We start from the raw sequence: 25,830 nt of genomic DNA on the forward strand, positions 1-25,830 counted from the left end.
GCTTGAACTCAGGGCTGAGCACTTGTTTTTGCTCAAGGCTAGCTAGCACCCTACAACTTGAGCCACAGTGCCTCCTCCAGCTTTTTCTGTTTATGTAGTGCAGAGGAATCAAACCCAGGGCTTCATGCATGTGAGGCAAGCACTCTACTACACCACATTCCCAGGCCACAAGTCAATTTTTATCTTTAATAATTCCTTTAAAATTTCAGATTATTATCTGTGTAGCTTTAATACTTATTGAGAAATTAAACATTCTAACATCTTTCACAAAAATAAAAAAGTACAGTCCCAACAAAAAACTTTTAGTTTCTGAAGGCAAACACGGTAGGAATGACAGAGAGGCTAATATAGAAATGAAGTTATCTTAAACCAACCTTAATCAGGAAGTCTTCTTCACAAATTAGTAATTAAATAATCTTAAATGTCATATCATGGGCTATTTTGTATATTTCAGGACTTAGACAACTTTCAATTCAAGGAGTTCCAATAATGTCTATCCTAAAACATTAAGTGAAATTGCACACTCAATTGCATATTGAATATTAATTACATAGTGAGTTGATAAGACTGATTTCAGTTTAATCTGTTCCAGACAAATATGGTTTGACTATATTTCATCATAATTATTATATAGAGGGCAATTTATTTTGAGAAAGGGCAAATTGAATTTTGAGTTAGAATTTTACCCATCATTACCCAATCAATATTCACATAGATGCCATCAAGTATGTAAATGATAGAATTTTAACCACAAAATTTAGAAGGAAAAAGAAAACTTGATACATGAAAATACCAACAACTTAAAGCTAGCATTCATGCTAGAAGAGCATATTGTTTATTGATATTAAATAGGTTACTAAAATGCCAGCAAAAATGCTATTAAGACTTTTGTTTGCTAAAAGTTGTTCCTTTTGATGAAACAAGGCTTGATAGTCTCTAAGGTAAATGTTACTAAATAAAATCAGTGCTTTATGATTTAACTTACAGGGACAAGGCTGGACAAACCCCATATATTATACTTCCTATTTCTGTCCATAAGCACAGGTTTGTTCCAGCTTTGACTACATACTATGATAGAACTGTCTTAGTTAATTCTCAGTCTTTTTTTTTTTTCTGGAATAGATTAGTAGAAACACAAATTGCAAAAAAAAAATAATTCAGATAAGTAACTTTTTTTATATTAGATACCATGGTGTCAAAAAGCTGTAACCCCAAACATGTTTTCTATGTCATTTAGCAAAGAAAACACGAGGGAGAATTCTGTCAGAAGGAACCTGCAGTTCATTCTAGACCTACTCCTTAACTCCCTGGTTTGGTTCCCGACTGCCAAGCCACCCCCCATCTAGTCCCGTCCCAACTCAAACTCTCCTTTCCTTAAGTGATCTGGTTCTTTTCTGTAACTGAATTCCAATTTTCCAGAAAACTGATTGAACATTGATCCTGAACCATTTTAACTCAAAGGAAACATATAATGCATAAAATTTAAATTGAGATGGAAAATTAAGTGGTGTACATTTCAAGTATTCCCTAGGCTTTTAAACTCTCATAGATTTCTTAACCACTTGGTCTAGTATAATTTGCTTTGAACACTGTTCATGACAAAAGGTGAGAAACTGCCATAAAACATGAAATCTTAGAATGGCTCTTCAGGCCTTCTTGGACTTTATGGCTAAGGCATTTTTATTTTTATATCCACTATGGTGGCAAATTCAGTACACAACAGTTACTAAGAATGGAAAAGATAAGGGCACCTGTAAACCATGGAGTTTTACAGAAACCCATTTATACATTCTTTCCTTGTAATGACAACCCTTAATGATAACGACTGTGACTACAGAGCAGAAACTTACAACAACCTTGTGAGGATTCTTTAATAGAAAAGACAGCTTCACAAACCAGCTGTTAGGTTACAAAATACTCCCCTTTACCCTTGCATTACTGCTTGTATCTCTGAAACATCTGAAAAATACTTTTCTGTGAGTTACTAGGCTGAAGGGAATGGGCACTTTTATTTACATTATAATTATCTCTGGTAGAATTTGGCATCTTTTTTCCATTAGCTGAACATTTCAACTGGCTTTTACAAGAAGGTTGCTGATTTTCATTTCTTGAGCTTCTCCCCCGTTTTGAACACTCTGTATTGAAGTTCCTATCTTTGGAATTTCTCCTCTGTCCATCAAGCGATTTTTCTGGGGGTAAGGATGTAGCACGTAACTGATACCCATCTGGGGATCCTTTTTGCCGGTTTGGCATCATTTGTTCTTTATCCTCTTCCTTCTGAAGTTGTAATGCTAATAATCTGTCCTGCTCTTCTTGTTTATGTCTCTCAAAAAATATACGCTCCCTATCTATCAGTTTTTGGGTAAAATTTTTTTCTGTTTCCTCTTGATCAGAGGAAGATTTAGGGAACATTTTTCTTCTTTTTGAAAAAAAGCATGGATCCCCAGCTGCTTCAAATGAGGACTCATTTTTCCTTTTAGAAATATCATCACTGGCCAACAGACGGGACTCTTTATTTTCTGCTGAATCTGTGCTGTCTCCAGTCTTCTGCATCCTACCTGACATAGTGCACCCATTCTCTGTGATGCTACAAGGTGTAAATGTAGCTTCTTTAGAATCGGTTTTAGTCCCCTCAAGACTTCTGACACAATGTTCTTTGTCATGATCACTTGATCTTGTTATGACTCTTCCTTCCAAGTACTGTTCTGCATCACAGGCACGTAACTGTAGCAAAGGTGACCCTACTGAGGACACTGCACCTTCAAGGCATATCTGTGGAGAAAGTGTTGGCATATCTTTTTCAGTTCTAGTGTCTAGCCATGTAGGACTTTTAACATCACTACTGTCAACTTCCTGTAGAAAACAAAATCACCAAGCATACAAGGTAAGAACATTAAATCATAATGTATAACTCAACTACATAGATTCTACAGCTGAACTGTCACTAAACATAACTTTTACCAGTAGGGTATATTCTGTCTGTCTCTCTCCTTAACAATGTTGGGGACAAATCCAGAGCCGTATGCATGGTAAGCAAGTATCCTATTTTTGAGCTACATTCCCAGCTCCCTTTCTCCCTTTTTTTTTTTTTTGGTAGCATTAAGGATTGGAATTTGATGCTTTGAACATACTAATTCTTTTTTTTTTAATATAATTTTATTTTTTGTTCATGTAGTACTGAGGAATCAAACCCAGGGTCTCATGAATCTTAGGCAAGCACTCAGCCACTAAGCCACATTCCCAGCCCCCTAATTCTTTCTTTTTTTCCAGTCCTGGGGCTTGGACTCAGGGCCTGAGCACTGTCCCTGGCTTCTTTTTGCTCAAGGCTAGCACTCTGCCACATTGCCACTTCTGGCCGTTTTCTACATATGTGGTGCTGGGGAATTGAACCCAGGGCTTCATGTATACAAGGTAAGCACTCTTGCCACTAGGCCATATCCCCAGCCCCCTTATTCTTTCTTAATGTAACTTTTTATCCTGTGTGTTGATTTAGATTAAGGCATTCACTCCCCCTCCTCTCACCTCTCTTCCCTTTCCCTCTTTCTTTCTCACAATACCGGGTTTGAACTCAGGGTACCTAGCACTTGCTTGTTTAGCTGGCTGGTTAATTGGAAATGGAGTCTTAGACTTTGTTGCCTCTGGATCTCACCCTTCAGAATATCTAGGTTTACAGGTGAGAATCATTGACATAGGATTCTGCATTTCTTACTCCTGGTACCTCTTTTGTAAACCAATGTGATTTAGAGTGGCCAAATTTTTGAATGCTTATTTTAGTTTTGCTGTGAAGATGACATGGGGTAGGAAATATATCCTAGCCTACAATGCTTCTTCCTTCAACTCTCAGTGTGAGCTTGAATCTTCCACTTTTTTATTCATTTACTTTAGGAACTATAAGCAATTGTCCTAAAGACTTTCCTTAACTGGAAAGTGGGTACAAGACAGATAACCTTACCTTTAGCAAATGGACAGTTATTTGGCAAATAGTAAATGTCTATTACGTGTTAAATAGTATAAAACCACTTAGCTGAAATGAAAAAAGTTAGGAATGTGAGGAATGAGTTAACAAAACTTCTATGTAGGAAACTGACCTTGGCATGAATTCCCCTTTCCTAGTTCTATTTTCCTGACAACATAATGTAAAACATCACTTATATGGTGAAAGACTCCTGACCAGTGAACAGCATTCATAGCAGAATTATAAATGCTCTTTTATTTACTAGGAAGCTATACCCATAGATTACTAGATACAGCTGACTTTTTTTTTCTCTGAGGAGACAGGATCTTCCTTGTTCTTCTGATTGGCTTCAAACTTGTGATCCTCCTGCCTGAGCCCTAGTGCTGAGATTACCGCACCTGACATAACTAATTATTCTTAAGTACCAGACTTGAATGGTACACATTTACTTGTTTGATCTTGTTTCTAGGCTATCAGGCTCTTAGCGGTGAGGACTCCTACTGAATAGACATGCTTGATGTTGCCCTACTAACAGTTTTATTTCCCATCTTAGAAAATTCTGAGTGAAGCTGGTGTTTCAGTTGTGGTATGAGTTTGATTATTTAGGCCAGGCATTAGGAACTATGGCCCATGGACAGTCTACTGACTGTTTTTGTAAACAGTTTTTGCCCATCCTGGGACTTGAATTCTGGGCCTTGGTGCTGTCCCTGAGCTTCTTTTGCTGAAGGCTAACACTTTTATCACTTGAGCCACAGCACCACCACTGGCCTTTTCTGAGTAATTTATTGGAGATAAGATCCTCAACGACTTTCCTGCCCAAGGCTGGCTTTGAACCACGATCCTCAGATCTCAGCCTCCTCCTAAGTAGCTAGGAGTCCACTGTAAAGTTTTATTGTTACAGAGATAAACTTATTTCTTTTCATACTGACTATACTAACAAGGCCAAACAGCTGTCAAAGACTGCACTGACCACAAAGACTAAAATGTCGCTTCCTGGTCCTTCAGAGAAAATTTGTTGGCCCTTAACCTACGTGAAATAAAAATGACTAAGAAAAGGTGTTCCATGAACTATATAGTGCCTTTAAAAAGTTAGTGAATTACAGATACCAGTAATACTGGTCATTAAAAAACTTGCCTAACTAAAGACATTGTCAGTATTGACATACCTTAGATACAGAGTTTTTCCTATCTTCTTGTACAACTTCAGGCTGTGATGCTGAACGAAATTGAGACTTAGGTGACAAATACCTTCAAAAAAAGAAATTAATCAAAATCTGAATGTATGTATTCAATATAAAGCTAGATTAACTATTTATGCCTAAGGTTGTGTGGCTTAGTGACTAGGTGATTTATCAGAGTGTATGTCATCTCCAGGTCACAGGCATTTGAGTCTAACACCAGGATAAAACTTTAAAAATTTTGAAAACTGTAGGTCAGTGGGTATGGTTCATTGGAAGAATTGTTACCTTGTGTTTTCCTGGGATGTGGGGATGGTTGACTCCCCAGTAAATGTGCAAAGAAGGCCCTGAACTGAAACCCTTTTATCACCAAAGGGGGGAAAAGATTGAAAAAGATTGAAATACGACTATAACATGGTACCTGATGTTTTGGGTAAGTATGCTTTAATGCAAAAAGGGAAATAAATTTAAGTGTTGGCCAGGATTTGGAAAACTGGAATTCTGGCAAGAATATAAAGTGATCTATGTGCCAGATGTTAAAATTCTTTCAATGAACATGAATCTATGAGGGACCAGTTTTCTTTTCACTAAAATTTAAACTGAAATCCAAGTGATTCATTTTGTGAAAAGGGGAATAATATGGAAATCCTGAGCAAGCAAGATAAAAAGTATAAGTCTGCCAAAATAAGAAGCTAGGCAAAAAGCATGACAGCTTTTACTTGTCCCCACATGATAGCCAAGAATGAAATATGTAATTATCTTCTTTTCACTGTGCTACCAGGGTTCTGCAATTGCTAAGCAATCATTACCACTGAGCTACACCCTTCTTTTTTCATTTTGCATCAATCTCAAATTATCTTCAAGGTTTCATGTAGAGCACGAGGATAAACTCTGATAATCAATGGTCTATATAAACAATAAAAAAACAAAAGGCAAATAGGTGTTCACTAAATAATTTAGTCATGTTTACTTACTTCTGAATATCTCCAGTATTTCTTTGTTTGTTTTTATTTTTCTTTTGTGACTTGGGTGTAACTGGATCAGATTTTCTAGAATTCTGTGGAGAAGTCTCATGGAAATTGTTCTTCAACAGAAAAGCATAAAAGGCATTAGTAAAGAAAACTTTATGACAAAAGAAATTAATTGGACTAAATTCAAGTTTTCAGGAATCATAAGTATATTTCAGTTCTACATATTCTTTGAAGAAGGCTGAACAGGGCTGGGAATGTGGTTTAGTGGAAAAGTGTTTGCCCAACATGCATGAAGACCTGGGTTTAATTCTACAATACCACATAAACAGAAAAGGCCAGAAGTGGCACTGTGGCTCAAGTGGTAGAATGCTAGCCTTGAGCAAAGAAGCTCAGGGACAGTGCACAGGCCCTAAGTTCAAGCCCCAGAACTGGCAAAAAAAAAAAAAGGAGAGTAAAAATAATCCTCATATAGCTTCTAGCTATGTTGACAGCTTCAGTTTTTTGAAAACCAAAGCAATAGAAATATTTCTACTTTACAGTTTGCCCCTAAAACTTACAATATTAATGCTTAGCCTTCTTGCCAGTTCTTCATCACTTTTCAGTTGTTCTTCCATCTCATTTCGTCTTTTTTCTGCCTGTCTTTTTTCTTCCTCTTCTTCCTCTGCCAGCAATCTCTGTATGTACTCTTCACTGGCTTTATTTTCTTCTTCCTCAGTGGCTCGTCGTTCTGCCTCCACCTTAAACAGGATTAAGAAGGTCAGGCTGGGATTATGGCCTAGTGGCAAGAGAGCTTTCCTCATAGACATGAAGCCCTGGGTTCGATTCCTCAGCACCACATATATAGAAAAGGCCAGAAGTGGCACTGTTGATAAAGAGATAGAGTGCTAACTAGCCTTGAGCAAAAAGAAGCCAGGGACAGTGCTCAGGCCCTGAGTCCAAGCCTTGGGACTGGCAAAAAAAAAAAAAAAAAAAAAAAAAAGAAAGGTCATCTTTTTCTAAACTTTTTCTGGCACTCTACCAGTTGAGCTACTTCCAGACTTTTCCTAGTTATTACTAGAGATAAAGAGTCTCATGGACTTTTCAAATAAAAATTCTCAGATCTAGCCTTGGGAATAGCTAGGGTTATAGGCATGAGCCATCAGTGCCTGGCTCTCTAAACGTTTTAATACAATATACTGCAGTATTTCATAAGAATAGTAAAAAGAAGAACCAGTTGGAAATAATTTACTTCAAAGAGTTCAAGCAAGTTCACTTAGGAAGCCTGTCCCAGAAATCTTAAGACTGTGAAGACCCATGCCTTTTTCTTATCAATCATCATCAGTTTCTACTACACTGCCACACAAATGTAATTTTTCTTTGTTTTGTTTTGTTTTGCCAGTCCTGGGGCTTGAACTCAGGGCGTGAGCACTGTCCCTGGCTTCTTTTTGCTCAAGGCTAGCACTCTGCCATTTGAGCCACAGGACCACTTCTGGCCTTTTTCTATATATGTGGTGCTGAGGACTCGAACCCAGGGCTTCATGTATACGAGGTGAGCACTTTACCACTAGGCCATATTTCCAGCCCCCAAATGTAATTTTTCTTGGAAACATTTGACACAGTGTTTGGAACACCATCTACTGAATAAGATAGGCTTACCTTCCTGAATCAAACCCTAGCAAAGAGGATAAAATGATCAACACTGACTTAACTAATCAGGACCTATCCTTGAAATCAGTCGGTGGGCAGTGCTCAACAGGCAACCACTATGGCAAGTAAGTACATGATATGTAGAAGAAAAACCTTACATAAAAAAAAGGTAGCGTGTGTGTGTGTGTGTGTGTGTGTGTGTGTGTGTGTGTGTGTGTGTTGCTCTAGGGCTTGAACCCAGTGCGTAGGAGCTGTCCCTGAACTTCTGTGCTTAAGGCTAGCACTCTACCACTTGAGCCATACCTCCATTTTTGTTTTTTTTGGTAGTCTCTCAGGCCTTCCTGCCCGGGCTGGCTTTGAAACAGGATCCTCGTATTTCTACCTCCTAAGTATCTAGGATTACAGGAATAAGCCACTGGTGCCCAGTAACTTTTTAGATTAGTAAACAGCACAGCTGAGATAGTACCTCAGGCTGTATGAGCTATGGCAATGCTTGCAGACACTTCAATTGCCAAAAGAAATAATACATATTTGTACTTCCATGTTTATCATGGCACAATTCACAATAGCCAAAATATGGAAACAACCCAGATGCCCCTCCACAGATGAATGGATCCAAAAAATATGGTACCTATACACAATGGAATACTACATAGCGATTAGAAATGGTGAAATACTGGTATTCGCAGGGAAATGGTCAGAACTTGAACAAATAATGTTGAGCGAGACAAGCCTAGAACACAGAAAACAAAGGGGCATGATCTCCCTGATATACGACTGTTAAGAAAGGGTGACCGAGACAGTAGAGACCAGGTCTGTGAAACCAAAAACTGCTTGTCAAATGGTATTTCCCGCAGGTTTGGGGCAGCGACCCAACAGTATGTAACTAAAACCAAACAACTACTCAACATATAAAGGTCAAAAATTGACCTCTCAGTGGAATACAATAGCCCAAAAGCTATGTATGTACGTTCATATAAGACTACTGTCGACATATTGTTTAATATTGACATTACATTTAAAGCCCTAGGCGAATTTTCTTGGGCTTGGCCACGTGGATACTGTATATGTTCTTGATACATTGTGTATTGTATATATGTCTACCTGACCTAGGGAAGGGAAAGAAAAACAGGGTGTAAGATATCACAAGAAATGTACACACTGCCCTACTATGTAACTGTACCCTTTTTGCACAACAACTTGTCAAAAAATTTGTGTTCAATTAATAAATAAATAAAAGAAATAATACAAGCTGGGACGGCAAAGAATGAGTGGGCAAAAAAAAATACAGCAGAGGGGCCCATCAGCCACATTGGACATTGATGAAAGTGAACTGAGCAACTCAAAAGTGGTGATGGGAGAGAAAGAGGGAACAGATGATACTAAACAAAACGAAGAAATGTACTTATCACCTGATCTGGAAGAAATGGTTCATAAGCTTTGTAGTTAAGAATGATGATTTTCATCATTGTGAAGGTTAAAATGTGTACTGTGAAATATATGTAGTTACTTAATCTCAATAAATTTTTTTTTAAATTTTTACTGTCAAACTGATGTACAGAGAGGTTACAGTTTCATACGTTAGGCATTGCATACATTTCTTGTACAGTTTGTTACCTTCCCCCTCCCCAATAAAAATATTTTTTAAAAAAGAAAAATAATACAGCCAGGTGCAGTGGATCACAACTATAATTCTACTTACTAAGGAGGTTGAAATCTAAGTGGTTTGAAGCTAGCCTGGGCAGGAAAAAGTGCTGGAAGTAGAATTGCAGCTCAAGTGGAAGAACACCAGTCTTGAGAGAAAAAGCTAGGAGACAGTGCCCAGATCCTAGGTACTGGAGTATGCGCATGTGTGTACAAAGCACGCACATGTGTGCACATACACACACACACACGTTAAAGCTTTTGCTGCCCTCCCAGTAAGAACAGAACCCAGTGTCCAGTGTATACTAGATAAGTACTCTACATATACATTTTTTTTGGTGGTGGTGGTAATGGGACACAGAGCCTTGCACTTTGTTAGGCAGGCAGTCTATCACTTGAACCATACCCCTATGGTAAAAGTAAAAAGTATCTTTTGTTGTTATTAATAAGTGGGGCTTGAACTCTGGGCCTAGGCACTGTCTGTGGGCTTGTTTGCTCAAGGCTAGCCACTCTATCACTTGAGCCACAGCTCCACTTCTGTTTCTTTTTTGTTTTGCCTGGGTACTGTTGCCAAGCCTTTGTGCTTAAGGCTAACACTCTACCATTAGAGCCACAGAACCACTTCTTGCTTTTTCTCAATATATTATTGGAGAAAAGAGTCTCATGGTCTTTCCTGCCCATGGCTTTAAACTGTAATCCTCAGGTCTCAGTCTCCTGTGTAGCTAGGAATATAAGCATGAGCCACTGGCACCCAGACCTAAAAAGTATTTTTAATGCAGTTATTATTAGCCTGTAATCCCAGTACTAGAAAGGCTGAGTTTGAAGCCAGCCTGGGCTACAGGGTAAATTCAAGGCCAGCTTAGACTATATAGCGATCTTGCCTCAAAATACCAAAATCAAAAGAAGAAAGAAAATGTGGCTAATAGAAAAATTTCACTTATATAGTGGCTCAAATGGTACTTCTACTGGACAGTACTACTGCCCTGTAGCAGGATACAGTGGGAATACAAGATGTTCTGGCTCGGTGCTAGTGAGACTCAAAGGCTTTGCAGTAAGTACTACACTTCCTACTTACATATTTCCCAATTAGCCCTGTGAATTTTCCTCATCCCAACCAGTAATTTACCATCTGTTTCCATTTTTGCAGCTCAATGAAAGAAATCCCCATACTTAAAGGTCTAGGGATCCCTACTAAATAAGGACACCAATTTTTACAAGTACATTAAAACTAGTTTATGACTATTTTTTTTTTTTTTTGGCCAGTCCTGGGCCTTGGACTCAGGGCCTGAGCACTGTCCCTGGCTTCTTCCCGCTCAAGGCTAGCACTCTGCCACTTGAGCCACAGCGCCGCTTCTGGCCGTTTTCTGTGTATGTGGTGCTGGGGAATCGAACCTAGGGCCTCGTGTATCCGAGGCAGGCATTCTTGCCACTAGGCTATATCCCCAGCCCCAGTTTATGACTATTTTGAATAAATGTTTTTAAATAGAGCCCTTATAAAGCACATTAAGATAACTTATTTTTCAATATATAGTAGTTATGTAAGAATATGGAACTATATGTAAAATCTGAGACTTAAAACACAACAGAAGAAAAAACTAGCACCTACCTTGCTTACCTCCTCTTCATATTCTTTCCTCAATTCCCCAGGTTTACTTAATAGACGAATAGGCTGATAGCTGTCAACTGTTCCACATGAAAAAAAAAAGTAGTTATTACAGGCAACACAGAACTTTAGCTAATCTTGTCCTTCCACTAAAACATAAATATTAAAATAAAAGTACAATTATCAATAGTTACTGTAATACTATCTTCTTTTAGAATTCCATTTTAAAATGCTAGGTTTTTTGCTGCAGGTGGCACACGAATAACATGCTTAATTCTTTCTTTAGACATTATTACTGGGGTTAATTTTAATTCCATAAAACAATATACTGCAGGGGCTGGAAATATGGCTTAGCAGTAGAGTGCTTACCTAGCATGTACAAAGCCCTAGGTTTGATTCCTCAGCACCACATACACAGAAAAAAACAAAAGTGGCTCTGTGGCTCAAGTGGTAGTGAGCCTTGAGCAAAAAGAAGCCAGGGACAGTACTCAGACCCTGAGTCCAAGCCCCAGAACTAGCAAAAAAAAGAAACCCAAGCCTATTTATTGCTGGACTTTTTTGTTGTCTGGGACAACAAACTTGTTATTTGATGCTTAGTTTTACTCATTGGCTGGCTCTGTACCACCTGAGCCACATTTCTATGTGACTTCTTTTCTTTTTCAAGAAACTCCAGCCAGGCTCTAGTGGCTCACATCTGTAATCCTAGCTACTCAAGAAAGTGAGAGCTGAGGATTGCAGTTCAGCCAGCCAAGACAAGAAAAGTCCGCAAGACTCGTATCTCCAATCAAACACCAAAAGGCTGGAAATGGAGTTGTGGCTCAAGTGATACAGCACTAGCCTTGAGCACAAAAGCTTAGGGTCAGCACCCAGGCCCCTTGAATTCAAGTACCAAGACATGCATGCCTTCTCCCTCTAAAGAAGAAAAAGAAAATCAGTAATTCCAGATATATGAACTCTTTCCATTTAAATGCTGGCACTCAATGGTCATAAAAACATGTGTACAGATTTCATATGGCCTACAGGCCAGCAATTTGCCAATACTGCTCTAGAGGAACTTAAAAAATGTGGGACGGGGACTGGGAATATGGCCTATGGCCTAGTGGCAAGAGTGCTTGCCTCGTATACATGAAGCCCTAGGTTCGATTCCCCAGCACCACATGTATAGAAAATGGCCAGAGGTGGTGTTGTGGCTCAAGTGGCAGAGTGCTAGCCTTGAGCAAAAAGAAGCCAGGGACAGTGCTCAGGCCCTGAGTCCAAGGCCCAGGACTGGCAAAAAAAAAAAAAAAAAAGTGGGACTATTGACTATTCCATAACAAGTTGGGACAGCACAGGCTCTGGATTTGATCCTCAGCATAGCAACAACAATAACAAAAAGAGGCTGGGAATGTGGCTTAGTGGTAGAGTGCTTGCCTAGCATGCATGAAGCCCTGGGTTTGATTCCTCAGTACCACATACACAGAAAAGGCCGGAAGTAGCACTGTGGCTCAAGTGGTAGAGTGTTAGCCTTGAGCAAAAGAAGCTCAAGGACAGTGCCCAGGCCCAGAGTTCAGTCCCCACTAAATAAAGGAAACAACATAAACAGCAGCAGTAAACACACACACACACACACACACACACACACACACACACACACACACACACACACACTTTAAAATAGCTAATTCTAAGCCCATACCTGAGGCTAAGATCTGAGAATCTTTTTTCTTTTTTTTTTTTTTTTGCCAGTCCTGGGGCTTGGACTCAGGGCCTGAGCACTGTCCCTGGCTTCTTTTTGCTCAAGGTTAGCACTCTGCCACTTGAGCCACGGTGCTACTTCTGGCCTTTTCTATATATGTGCTGCTGAGGACTCGAACCCAGGGCTTCATGTATACGAGGTGAGCACTCTTGCCCCTAGGCCATAATCCCAGCCCCAGATCTGAGGATATTGATTTGAAGCCGCCCATGCAGGAAAGTCCTTAAGACTTATCTCCAATTAACTATGCAAAAGCCAGAAGTGAAGCTGTAGCTCAAGTGGTAGAGTGCCAGCTTTGTTTGTTTTGTTTTTGTTGCCAGTCCTGGGGCGTGGACTCAGGGCCTGATCACTGTCCCTGGCTTCTTTTTGCTCAAGGCTAGCACTCTGCCACTTGAGCCACAGGGCTACTTCTGGTTTTTTCTATATATGTGGTGCTGAGGAATTGAACCCAGGGCTTCATGTATATGAGGCAAGTACTTTACCACTAGGCCATATTCCCAGCCCGAGTGCTAGCTTTGAACATTGATCTGGGTACTGTCAGCTCTAAATTCAAGCTCCAGAATCAGCAAACATATACAAGTAATAATAACTTGTTTTGTTGGTACTGGGGTTTGTACTCAGGTGCTCATTCTTACTAGATTGGTGCTGAATCACACCTGAAGCCGTTTTTCACCAGGTTTTTCTTTTTAAAATTTTTTCTATTTAAAAAAAAATTCTTGGGGCTGGGGATATGGCCTAGTGGCAAGAACGCTTGCCTCGTATACATGAAGCCCTGGGTTCGATTCCCCAGCACCACATATACAGAAAATGGCCAGAAGTGGCACTGTGGCTCAAGTGGCAGAGTGCTAGCCTTGAGCAAAAAGAAGCCAGGGATGGTGCTCAGACCCTGAGTCCAAGGCCCAGGACTGGCAAAAAAAAAATTCTTTGTATGTGGTACTGCATGCTAGGCAAGCATTACTACTAAGCCACATTCCAAGCCTCATTCATTTTTTGTGTTTGTTTTTTTTGTGTGTGTGTGTGTTTAGTAACTAGTCAGTGGAACAAAATCAGCACTTCCCAAAAGATTTTATTCTGTAGGCACTCAGATTCCAACATTCATAACCACCTTAGCCACAATAACCAAAAGGTGGAATCAACTCAAGTGTCATCAATAGATAAAGTAAATGTGGTATACACATAAAATAGAATATTACTCAGCCATAGAAAGGAATAGCTGAAGGATGGTTCAACATCCGCAAATCAATAAACGTAATTCACATCAACAGAGCTAAGACCAAGAACCATATCATCATCTCAGCTGATGCCCAAAAAGCCTTTGACAAAATACAACACCCATATATGTTTAAAGCCCTGGAGACCAGACTTCAAGCTCTATTATAGAGCCATCATAACAAAAACAGCCTGGTAATGGCATAAAAACAGACCTGAAGACCAATGGAATAGGAAAGAAGACCCAGAAATAAAACTGCATTCTTACAGTCAGCTGATATTCAACAAAGGAGCTAAAGACATACAATGGAAAAAATATAGCCTCTTCAAATACTGGTGCTGGGAAAACTGGGCAGCCACATGTAGAAAACTCTAAGTGGACCCTTGCCTCTCACCATGCACCAAGATCAACTCAAAATGGATTAAGGACCTCAACATCAGACCTGAAACCTTGAAACTACTGAAGGACAGAGTGGGAGACACTGTAGGCACTGTAGGCACAAGGAGGAACTTCCTGAACATAGTCCTAGGGGCACAACAGATAGGGGAGACTCTTGACAAATGGGACTACTACAAAATAAAAAGTTTCTGCACAGCTAAGGACATAGCCACCAAAATAGAAAGACAGCCAACCATATGGGAAAGGATCTTCACCAGCACAGCAACAGACAAAGGCCTAATATCCATCATCTACAGAGAACTCAAAAAACTAACCCCCTCCAAATCCAGTAAACCAATTAGGAAATGGGCAAAGGAGCTAAAGAGAGACTTCACAGGAGAAGAGATAAAAATGGCAAAGAAACATATGAGGAAATGTTCAACATCCCTGGCAGTAAAGGAAATGCAAATAAAAACAACCCTGAGATACCTCCTCACTCCAGTTAGAATGGCCTATACTCTGAACTCAGGCAACAACAAATGCTGGAGGGGATGCAGGGAAAGAGGAACCCTCCTCCATTGTTGGTGGGAATGCAAATTAGTACAACCACTTTGGAGAACAGTATACTCAGCATAGACCTACCCTATGACCCAGCCATAGCATTCCTAGGCATCTATTGTGAACAACAGGTCTCAGGTCTCTTTATGATTAAAGACATTTGCACATGTTTATCACTGCACAATTCACAATAGCCAAATATGGAAACAACCCAGACACCCCACTACAGATGAATGGATTAAAAAAATGTGGTACCTATACACAATGGAATACTACATAGCGACTGGAAATGATATAATATTGGTATTCGCAGGGAAATGGTCAGAACTTGAACAAATAATGTTGAGCGAGACAAGCCTAGAACACAGAGAACAAAGGGGCATGGTTTCCTTGATATATGACTGTTAGGGAGGGAGGAGGACAGTACAGACCAGGTCTGCAAAACTACAAACTTCTTTTCAAATGGTATTTCCACATGTTTGGGTCAGCGACTTTACATTATGTATCTAAAAACCAAACAACTACTAAACATAAAAAGGTCTAGAATAGACCTATCAGTGGATCACAATAGCTCAACAGCTATGTACACATGATTATATAAGACGAGGATAAGCAAAAACAACTCCAAGAGAAGGACACAGGAGGACTCTTCTGTTGACGTTACCTTTAAAGTTCTAGGTGAATTTCCTATGGCGTACCCTACGTGGTTACTGTATAGGATTTAGGTACACTGGATATTGTATATATGCCTACCTGCTGTAGGGAAGGGAAAGAAAAATGAGGTTTTAAGATATCACAAGAAATGTATTCACTGCCATATTATGTAACTGTACCCCCTTGTCAATAAAAATTTTTAAAATAGAAAAGAAAGGAATAGCTGAAAGGAATGGTTTGAAAACCAATTATCTCTCTAAAGGTTCATGTATTGAAGGCTTGATTCTAGCTGGTGGCACTATTGAGATTCATTGGGGCACTAGCTTCATCAAACTGTTAATCCACTGATGAATTCATACCAAGGTTCTGTTAGGAGGTAAGGTCTGGTTGAAAGGAATAAGTCGCTGGAGGATATGTCACTGAGGGTCATATTTTGTCCCTGGCCCCTTCCTATCTCTTTTTGCTTCTCAGCTGCCATGAGCTGAACAGCTTTCTTCTACTGTGTTCTTCCACTATGTTTCTGCTTTGCCATAAACATAAAAGCAATAGAGTTAGTGAACTGTGAACTCAAAGCTCCAAAACCTAAGCTGAAATAAATATTTCCTCGGTTATTTATCTGAGATATTTTGTCAGTGTTAAAAAGTCTAAAAAGTGAAATTCTGAACTGTTAGAACATGCAAGAATCTTGAAGATATTATGCTATGTAAAATAGCCAGACACAAAAGAACAAGTTCTGTGATTCCACTTATACCAAGTACTATAGTAGTCAAATTCATAGAGGCAGAAAGTAGAATGATACCAAGGGTCAGGGAGAAAGATTAATGAGGAGGTTTTGTTTAATGGGTATAGTTTCAATTGCAGAAGAAAAACTGAGATGGATGATAGTTGCAAAAAGGTTAACATATTTAATGACACTGAAATGAACATTTAAGGATGGTCATTATGTTAAAATTTTAAATTTTTTTAAAAAAATGGGCAGTTTCAATTACAGAAGAAAAATGGAGATGGATGATAGTTGTAAAAAGATTAAGGTATTTAATGAGACTGAAATCAACATTTTATTTACTTTTTATTTTTATTTTTTTGCCAGTCCTGAGGTTTGGACTCAGGGCCTGAGCACTGTCCCTGGCTTCTTTTTGCTCAAGGCTAGCACTCTACCACTTGAGCCACAGTGCCACTTACAGCCTTTTCTGTTTATGTGGCATTAAGGAATCAACCCCAGGGCTTCATGCACGCTAGGCAAGCACTCTACTGCTAAGCCACATTCCCAGCCCTGTTAGGCATAGCTTACTATAATAAAGTTGAGCCAGATGTGATGGTGCACACCTGTAATCTCAGCTACTATGGAGGTGAAGAGAATTGGATTTTAATTCAGCCTGGTGTTAAAAGTTTGTGAACCCCAAGCTGGGTATACAATCTGAACTACTCAAGAGGTTGATGTAGACCAGATACTGGCTCCTGATAGGCAGAAAAGTCTACAAAACTCTTTCTTCAATTAACCACAAAAACGCTGGTATAGTGTCAGTTGTGAGCAAAAAATCCAAGCAAGGAGGGGAAAACGATGAAAGGGATGACATTGATCAAGATGCATTGTATCCATAAATTGCTTTGAAGAAGTTACTCTTTTTGTACAACAACTTAAAGAAAACAGACATTCAGACAGACAGATACAAGGAAGGAAAGGAGGGAGAGAAGGAAAGGAGAAAGAAGAGAAATGGAGAGGGAGTGGAAGAGGGAGAGGGAGATAGGGAGAAGGAGGGAGGGGGGAGAGAGACACAGAGATAGAGAACTAAGCAAGGACACAAAACCTGAGTTCAAGTCTCAGTACCAACCCCCCCACCAAAAAAAAGAGAATCATGGTCTCAGTAAAGCACAAGACTATCTGAAGCAAGAAGGGCTCAGGATATAACTCAAGTTGTAGGAAACTCTCCTAGAAAGTGCAATGTCCTGATTTTAAACAACAGTCCTTTAAAAAAAAAAAAAGACAAGAAAGAAAAAAACAAACCTGATCAAAGGGTAAATCACTTCAGACATGCCTTTGGTTCAATCCCCAGAATAAGAAATTAGGACAGTTTAGAAAAATAATACAGATTTATTATACTAGATAGCAAAACCAAAGAGCAAACATGTAAGTAGAATTTAAAAAGGAAGGCATGTTGCTGACACACCTTATCAGTAAACAGTTACAAAATAAAAAAGCTTTCAGGTGACTCAGGAGGCTGAGATCTGAGGATCACAGTTCAAAGTCAGCCTGGGAGGGAAATTCTGAGTCCCTTATCTCCAGTTAACCACCAGAAAACTGGAAGTGGAACTGTGGCTCAAAGTGGTAGAGCACTAGCCTCAAGCAACAGTACAGGAACAGTGTCCAGGCCCTTACTAGTTCAGAAAATAAGCATATCACTAGGGATACAAGATGGATCTATTCACTAGGTAGTGTGCTTACAAATGGCAATGGTCAAAATACCTAAACCTCTATAACACTCAAATGCCAGACAAGCTATTTTTTTCTAATGGAATAAACTACAAACGGCCATGAAGAAAATACAACATAAATTTTATGATAATGTAGATTTCCTGAATAACAGGATTCCCCAATTAAAACGTGTAGATTTTATTTTTTATCATGAAACTTTTATGGTGACATAAAAAAACACTGAGAAGTTACTTATTACATAAATCCTTAGAGAATTAAGACTAAGAATACAATAAGAACTTCTAGAATTAAGAAGAAAAGCATAGTAAGTAGCAAAGCAAAGGAATATGCAGCTTACAGAAAACAATCTTTTTAAAAATGAGAGATGACTCAAATTTTAAGGTTATTTTGTTTTTGTGGGGTTTTTTGTGGTGTTTTTTTTTTGTTTTTTTGCCAGTCCTGGGGCTTGGACTAAAGGCCTGAGCACTGTCCCTGGCTTCCTTTTTGCTCAAAGCTAGCACTCTACCACTTGAGCCACAGCACCACTTCTGGCTTTTTCTGTTTATGTGGTGCTGAGGAATCGTACACAGGGCTTCATGCATGCAAGACAAGCACTCTACCGCTAAGCCATATTCCAGCCCTAAATTTTAAGTTATTTTTATAGACAAATTAAGGTTAGTAGTTCTTCAACTGTAGACACAACGAATTAAAATTGTCATTTGCCTACAACATCTCTTTCCTCTCCCTTTTCCATACTTCTTTTCCTTGCCCTGCCTCTCCTTTTCTTTACTGCCTCTCTTCACTCTTTCGCCCTTCATTTTACTCAATACATAGCCCATGCTGTCCTGGAATTCACTCCTGCCATGCCCAGCTTGTTTGCTATTTTTTTTTGGCCAGTCCTGGGGCTTGAACTTAGGGCCTGAGCACTGTCCCTGGCTTCTTTTTGCTCACTCTCCACTTGAGCCGCAGCGCCACTTCTGGCTTTTTCTATATATGTGGTGCTGAGGAATTGAACCTGGGGCTTCATGTATACTAGGCCATGTATACTCTACCACTAGGCCATATTTCCAGTGCTTTTTTTAAAAAAAAATTATTTATTAATTGAACACAATTTTTTTGACAAGGTGTTGTGCAAAAAGGGTACAGTTACATAGTAGGGCAGTGTGTACATTTCTTGTGATATCTTACGCCCTGTTTTCCAGTGCTTTTTTTTTAATTTGATTTTTAAATAGCTTGTTAAAGGTATTTCAATTCAACATGCTAATGAGTATAATTGGGTGCTATTTCTTAATTCTAAGTGTATGAAGAATGGAAAAAAAATCCTTTCTATAGGCTAGAAGTTACTATGAGAGTTGATTTTTGCCACATGTTGGAAACAAATTAACATTGCTCCCTTCTGGTTAACACTAAAACTGCTGTTGCAATTGATTTAATTTAAATGCAATGAGTGTTTCTCCTAGGCAGGCAGGAGTCACTAAAAGAAAAACCATTATGCTTTTTTTTTTCCTATTCTGAAATAAAAATCTTAGTTCAACAAAAAGTTAGGTGACAGTGGCTCATTCCTGTAATCCTAGGTACTCAGGATGACCTGAAAATCACCATTCAAAGCTAGCCTGGGCAGTAAAGTCCATGAGACACTTATCTCTAACCACAAAAGCCAGAAGTGAAGCTGTGGCTCAAGTGGTAGAGTGTTAGCCTTGAGTGGGGAAAAAAAAAGAGGTTCAAGGACAGCATACAAGCCTTGAGTGCTCTCTCTCTCTCTCTCTCTCTCTCTCTCTCTCTCTCTCTCTCTCTCTCTCTCTCTCTCTCTAGCCAAGGGGCTAGGAATATGGCTTAGTGGTAGAATGCTTGCCTCATATACCTGAAGCCCTGGGTTGGATTCCTCAGCACCACATATATAGAAAAAGGCCAGAAGTGGCACTGTGGCTCAAGTGGTAGAGTGCTAGCCTTAAGCAAAAAGTAGCCAGGAACAAGGCCCTGAGTTCAGGCCCCAGGACTGGTGGGGGGAAAAAAAAAAAAGGTCCAGCCAAGCAAGTATGGTGTGATGTACACCTGTGATAATAGAGAGGTAAGGCAGGAGGATCCCAAGTTCCTGGCCAGCCTGGGCTACACAATGAGACCTTACCTCAAAAGTAAATTTCAAAAGTTAGTATTATAAATATATGAAAATGGAGAACTATATAACTTGAGGGTACAGGTGTAGTTGGGAAAGATGGGGGAGAAAGATAGAAGAGGTGAAACTGACCAAGATGCACTCTACTTATAATAAACTGATTTGTTCAAATGAAATCAATTGTACAACTAAAGATAATTTTTCATATTGTATGTATTTATTGGATACCATATAGAAATACTTCCTTTTCCTAAAAAAAGTAAAACTTTATTCTGTCATTAGATACAGCCAAAGAAAAATGGGTAAACACAGTTCATCTTCCTGTGTGTTATTATGTCCTCTTAACTGGCTGGGATTACAGTTGGCATTTTGCTGGTGCTAGGCCTTGAACTCTGGGTCTGGGTGCTATCTCCAAAATCCTTCGGCTCAAGGCTAGCACTCTACTCCTTGAACAGCACCACTTCCGGCTTTTTCTGTAATTAATTGGAGGTAAGAGTCTCAGACTTTCCTGCCCAGCTGACTTCAAACCGCCATCCTCAGATCTCACAGACTCCAGAGTAGCTAGGATTACAGGCCTGAGCCATCAGCACCATGCTACAATGTTCCCTTTCTGTACAGAGAACCTGGTTTACACTTTTAAAAGCTTTGATATGATGCAACATCCATGAAACAAGACTACATCTTAACAAATACAAACATTTTAGTAGTAGCTTTATGTCATTTTACATAATGCAAATTTCTTAATGGGAAACTGAAAGAGCCTTCAGATTTCTCAGGAACTTGCTTTTTTTTCTAATCAGTTCATTTGTACTTTCGAATTCTTCCTAAGAAGTTCTCAGAACCAGTTCAATATCAATACTATAAATGATAAGTTGTACTGGGCCCTGGTCGCTCATGTCTGTAATCAATCCTAGCCACTCAGAAAGCTGAGATCTGAGGATCAGGGTTCAAAGTCCATGGGACTCTGATCTCTAGTTAACCACAAAAAAAGCTAAAGTGGAGCTGTGGCTCAAGTGGTAGAGTGCTAGCCTTATAACCCCATTTCTTGGAAACATCTAGTCTTCCTTTTAGGAAGAAAATGTGCTAACATTCAAGCAAAATGCATTCTGTCATCTACTTCTGCCATTACTATCTGCCAGCAACATACAAATATCCTCTACCATTTTAGTTTTGTGTGTGTGCATACATGCCCATATTGGGGCTTGAATTCAGGGCCTTCACTCTAGCTTGGTTTTTTCACTCAAGACTGATGCTTCTTCTACCATTTTAGGATTTTGATTCTTTTTTTTTTTTTTGCCAGTCCTGGGACTTGAACTCAGGGCCTGAGCACTGTCCCTGGCTTCTTCTTGCTCAAGGCTAGCACTCTGCCACTTGAGCCACAGTGCCACTTCTGGCCTTTTTCTATATATGTGCTGCTGAGGAATCGAACCCAGGGCTTCGTGTATATGAGGCAAGCACTCTTGCCACTAGGCCATATTCCCAGCCCTCCTCTACCATTTTAGAAAGCCTTTCTTTGGGCAGGAGGTATGGTTCAAGTGGTAGGCTGCTTATCAACAAAGCCTTTCTTCAGGTTCTGTATTTGTTATTTTTAAAGTAGGGATACTTCTTGGACTTCTGGCAAAAAAAGCTATCATTGGATAAACTGCTATATCACCTAAGGCTGCATTGCAAGTCTTGCAATGTTCTAAAGAGCTCTAGTGTCTGGAGATCCCAGAAAGGAATTTCACCCACCAAATTCATTTGTTTTAACACTTCCTAGTCTTTTTTTTCTTACCACTTGCAGAACTTGCTCAAGTTGTTTTAAATTTATCATTTTCACAAACAGATCTTTCCTCCCAAACAAAATAACCCTCCTGCAAGGTACTACTGCTCATTTTGTTTTACTTCAAAGTGAAAAGACTGCCCATGCTAACTGCACCTTTTGGTATAAAGAACATCAACATCCTCAGATTTTGTTATCTAAACAGGAGCCTGGGACCAGTAACCTCCGATACCAAAGAAAAAATACACTTACAAGAATGGAAAGTGGTGGGGCTGGGGTTATAGCCTAGTGGCAAGAGTGCCTGCCTCGGATACACGAGGCCCTAGGTTCGATTCCCCAGCACCACATATACAGAAAACGGCCAGAAGCAGCGCTGTGGCTCAAGTGGCAGAGTGCTAGCCTTGAGTGGGAAGAAGCCAGGGACAGTGCTCAGGCCCTGAGTCCAAGGCCCAGGACTGGCCAAAAAAAAAAAGAATGGAAAGTGGGCTGGGAATATGGCCTAGTGGCATGAGAGCCTGCCTCGTATACGTGAAGCCCTGGGTTCAATTCCCCAGTACCACATATATGGAAAACGGCCAGAAATGGCGCTGTGGCTCAAGTGGCAGAGTGATAGCCTTGAGCCAAAGGAAGCCAGGGACAGTCCTCAGGCCCTGAGTCCAAGCCCCAGGACTGGCCAAAAAACAAAAAAAAGGCGGGGGGGAAGTAACTATTTAACTATTGAACGATCTTCCTCTGATACCATGGGAATATAAATAAAATAATTGAAATAACTATTAAAATACAAACTAACATTATATCCTCTCGCCTCCTATACATGAAGCCCTGGGTTTGATTCCCCAGCACCACATACATAGAAAATGGCCAGAAGTGGCACTGTGGCTCAAGTGGTAGAGTGCTAGCCTTGAGCAAAACGAGAAGCCAGGGACAGTACTCAGGCCCTGAGTTTAAGGCCCAGGTCTGGCCAAAAAAAACAAACAAACAAGAACTAAGACTGTGCATGAACTTCAAAAGCATTATGCCAAGTCAAACAGGCCAGAAACGAACCAGATTTCATGATTTCGCTTAATGAAATACCTAGTGAAGGGCTGGGGATATGGGCCTAGTGGCAAGAGTGCTTGTCTCGTATACATGAGGCCCTGGGTTCAATTCCCCAGCACCACATATACAGAAAATGGCCAGAAGCTGAGCTGTGGCTCAAGTGGCAGAGTGCTAGGCCTTGAGCAAAAAGAAGCCAGGGACAGTACTCAGGCCCTAAGTTCAAGCCCCCGGACTGTCCAAAAAAAAAAAAAAAGAAAAGAAAAGAAATACCTAGTAAAACTTAAAGAGAGTAGAAGATGGTAACCATGAGTTGGGCTAAAGGGGAATCACTGCTGAAGGGTTATTTGGAATAGCAAAGAAGTTTGTGGAAACTGGTGATAGTCACATTCAGAATGTAACTGATGACACTGAACTGTCTACATTAAAATGGCACTTTGCTACATACTTACATCACAATTTAAAAACGATGATATACCCCAAACCACTAAATTGCACTTTAAGGGTATGACTTATATAGCGCAATAAATGCATTAAAAAAAAAGGTAACTACCATTTAAGAGTGGTTGAAATGGCAAATTTTCTTCAGTACTTTTTGCCATAATAAATAAAAAGGTTAAAAAAGCAGGTAGGTACACCACAGAACTCTCCCAAAGCTGAGACACAATGTCTAGTGGCTTACAGCTTAGGCGTGTGGAGGTTAGCTGGCAGCCAAGTGCTCGGCTTGGGGGCCCTTGGGGCACCAGATTGTAACTAAAAATGACTGAAATAGTTGGAACTTAGTCCTAAGTTAGGCCCGTGGTATGGTTAAGAGAGAACAAAATGAATGGAGACTCAAGTTGGAGAAAGTAATTGGAAGTAAAACATAACACAGAAACTGGAAGGTGGTTCTTTTTTTCCCTGTACGACCATTTCTCGTCTGATAATATTTGCTTTTCATAAACGACTCTACAAACGGGCATTTTTCCCTCCTCCTCCTCTATTTTTAACTCAAACAGCAATCGAACTCAGCTGGACCATTCTCATAGCAGCCAAAATGCAATGACATTTAACAGACATTTTGGGGGCCCATAAATCCCAAACCTCCAAATGTAAAAAAGGAAAAAAAAAAGCCAATAAATTCACTTTCTACAAAAAAGACTGGGGATTTTAGCTAATAAACACGACATGTTTTACTTACCGAGGTCCTCTGATTCTTGCCCAGAGATCCTACGTTTGCATTCCTCTGGGTAGTTTTTTTGAATCGTCTCCCAGAGTTCCACATTGACCAGAGAATTTCTGCGGGCATGGTACCGCGTCCACGAAGAGACCCGGCGGCGGCAGAAGGGACAGCATAAACTGGCCTTTTCCACAGTGGACTGGAAGCATGAATGACATAGCGTGTGGTTACAAGGGAGGGTCACGGGCTCGATGAGGATTTCCACACAGATCTGGCACTGGCATTCCGACAGGGAAGGGACAGCGTCTTTGGATCCAGCCATTTTACCAAGCTAAGGAGGCCTGGTCAACATCAACACCTGAAAAACAGACAGTCGGGTTTCGGGCCAGCTACCGCGAACGCCGGGGAACTGTCCGGAGTTTCAATGTGTGGCCTCAGCGTAGGAGACAAGCGGCCCTAGGGGCGTTAGCCCTGTCTAGAGGCCGCGCAGCGCAGGGGGCGTGAGGTAAACAGAGTCACCCTGCGAGGCCGGTCTGAGCTTTCTAAAGACCGGCGAATTAAAGACAGGCCAGAGAATTAATATATGTCTCTGTCAGGCAGCGTGCTTGCTCCTGGGCAGGAGTCCCGCGGCTGCACGAGGAGGACGGGGGACTCCCGGGACCCCACGCCACGAGAAGTCGGCGCCGAGCTCCGCTACTCCTCACACGGGCAGCTCCGGCGAGAAGCCCCTAGGGCCGCTGCTTCGAGAACGCCGCTGCTTCCGCCCGGACCGCAGGCTCCCGCTACAGCAGGCCTTTCTGTTCTACGGTTGCCGGGGGTGAGGGGCTGAGCCCCATGGCCCAGCTTTGGGCAGCTCCGAGTTTCCCCGGGCTCCCAGTCGTGACCCGCCCCTTTCCACTCCTTTCACGGGTCTCTCCAGCCGACTGCGCCGCAGCCCGAGCTGTGAGACTAGCGCTTGTGACGTCACAACTGCCCGCCAAAAAACGCACTTCCTACTCAGAGAATGGTCCAAAGGTAGAAGCGGCTACGCTTCGGCGGGGCGGGACTTCCGGGAACTTGAGATGGCATCCACGCTTGGAAGGTTGGCTTTGCCCCGCCCCTTCCTACACCACTGCCGCAAGTTCCGCCTAGTCTGTTGGATGGCTCCCAACTTTAACCGGGAGTCTTCCACGCCCGAGGCTGCGGAAATTTTTGTTTACCCTCTGAGAAGAAAAAAAAAATCACTCAACAAAGACTTGATTAGTAACTTTTTGAAAATTAGCATACATAAGTTGTACAAGGAGGTTTCATTGTGGCACTTCTCCACATGCAAATCATCCATCCGGGTCAACCTCACCCTCCATCACTCTGAACAGTAATTTTTTTTTGTAATTCTTCCTTTAGTAATCTTCAGGTTATTTTTTATTTCTATTAATTTTTTGGTATCGAAAGACAAGATTACAACAGATTCAGTTAATGACTTTTATTTGCAATTTCAGAACTCTAGCATTCTAGAGTATAATAAAATAGAACGTTCTGGGCTGGGAATGTGGCTTAATGGTAGGGTGCTTGCCTAGGATGCATGAAACCCTGAGTTCCATTCCTCAGTATTACATAAACAGAAAATGCTAGAAGTGGGGCTGTGGCTCAAGTGGTAGAGTGCTACCTCTAAGTAGCTTTAAGCAATAGAAGTTCAGGGACAGTGCCCAGACCCTGAGTTAAAGCCCCAGGACTGGCAAAAAAAAAAAAAAAAAAAAAAAAAAAAGAATATTCTGAGGAGGTGAGCTAAAAATACAGACAAGACAATGGCTGAGGAAATCAGAAACAACGGTGGGTTGGGGGGTTTTGTTCTTAGAGGTT

General features: G+C 40.6%; 1 protein-coding gene across 3 annotated transcripts; it reads right to left on the reverse strand.

Annotated features, from left to right (window-relative positions):
- Nucleotides 1–588: 588 nt before the first annotated feature.
- Nucleotides 589–25,114, reverse strand: Rnf168 (ring finger protein 168). 3 transcript variants are annotated; one of them, XM_048346868.1, is made up of 6 exons: nt 24,013–25,114; nt 10,990–11,057; nt 6,662–6,841; nt 6,108–6,217; nt 5,122–5,203; nt 589–2,853 (listed from the first exon to the last, which is right to left on the reverse strand). In XM_048346868.1, the coding sequence occupies exons 1-6, from the start codon at nt 24,311–24,313 to the stop codon at nt 1,936–1,938; spliced, it is 1,659 nt and encodes a 552-aa protein (XP_048202825.1). In that variant the 5' UTR covers nt 24,314–25,114; the 3' UTR covers nt 589–1,935. The 3 variants fall into 3 exon arrangements, with proteins under 3 accessions (XP_048202825.1, XP_048202824.1, XP_048202826.1); XM_048346867.1 differs by having other exon boundaries at nt 10,981–11,057; nt 24,013–25,107; XM_048346869.1 differs by lacking the exons at nt 5,122–5,203; nt 6,108–6,217 and having other exon boundaries at nt 10,981–11,057; nt 24,013–25,109.
- Nucleotides 25,115–25,830: the final 716 nt, after the last annotated feature.

Source organism: Perognathus longimembris, chromosome 5 (assembly GCF_023159225.1).
Source record: "Perognathus longimembris pacificus isolate PPM17 chromosome 5, ASM2315922v1, whole genome shotgun sequence".
Taxonomy (NCBI): Eukaryota; Metazoa; Chordata; class Mammalia; order Rodentia; family Heteromyidae; genus Perognathus; species Perognathus longimembris.

Coding starts and splice junctions, on each gene's coding strand:
- Rnf168 (XM_048346867.1), bottom strand. CDS start 24,313: ATGGCTGGATCCAAAGACGCTGTCCCTTCCCTGTCGGAATGCCAGTGC. Junction 11,058..24,012: donor GCAAGAATCAGAGGACCTCG/GTAAGTAAAACA, acceptor CATGTGGAACAG/TTGACAGCTATCAGCCTATT. Junction 6,842..10,980: donor ATGAAGAGGAGGTAAGCAAG/GTAGGTGCTAGT, acceptor ATCCTGTTTAAG/GTGGAGGCAGAACGACGAGC.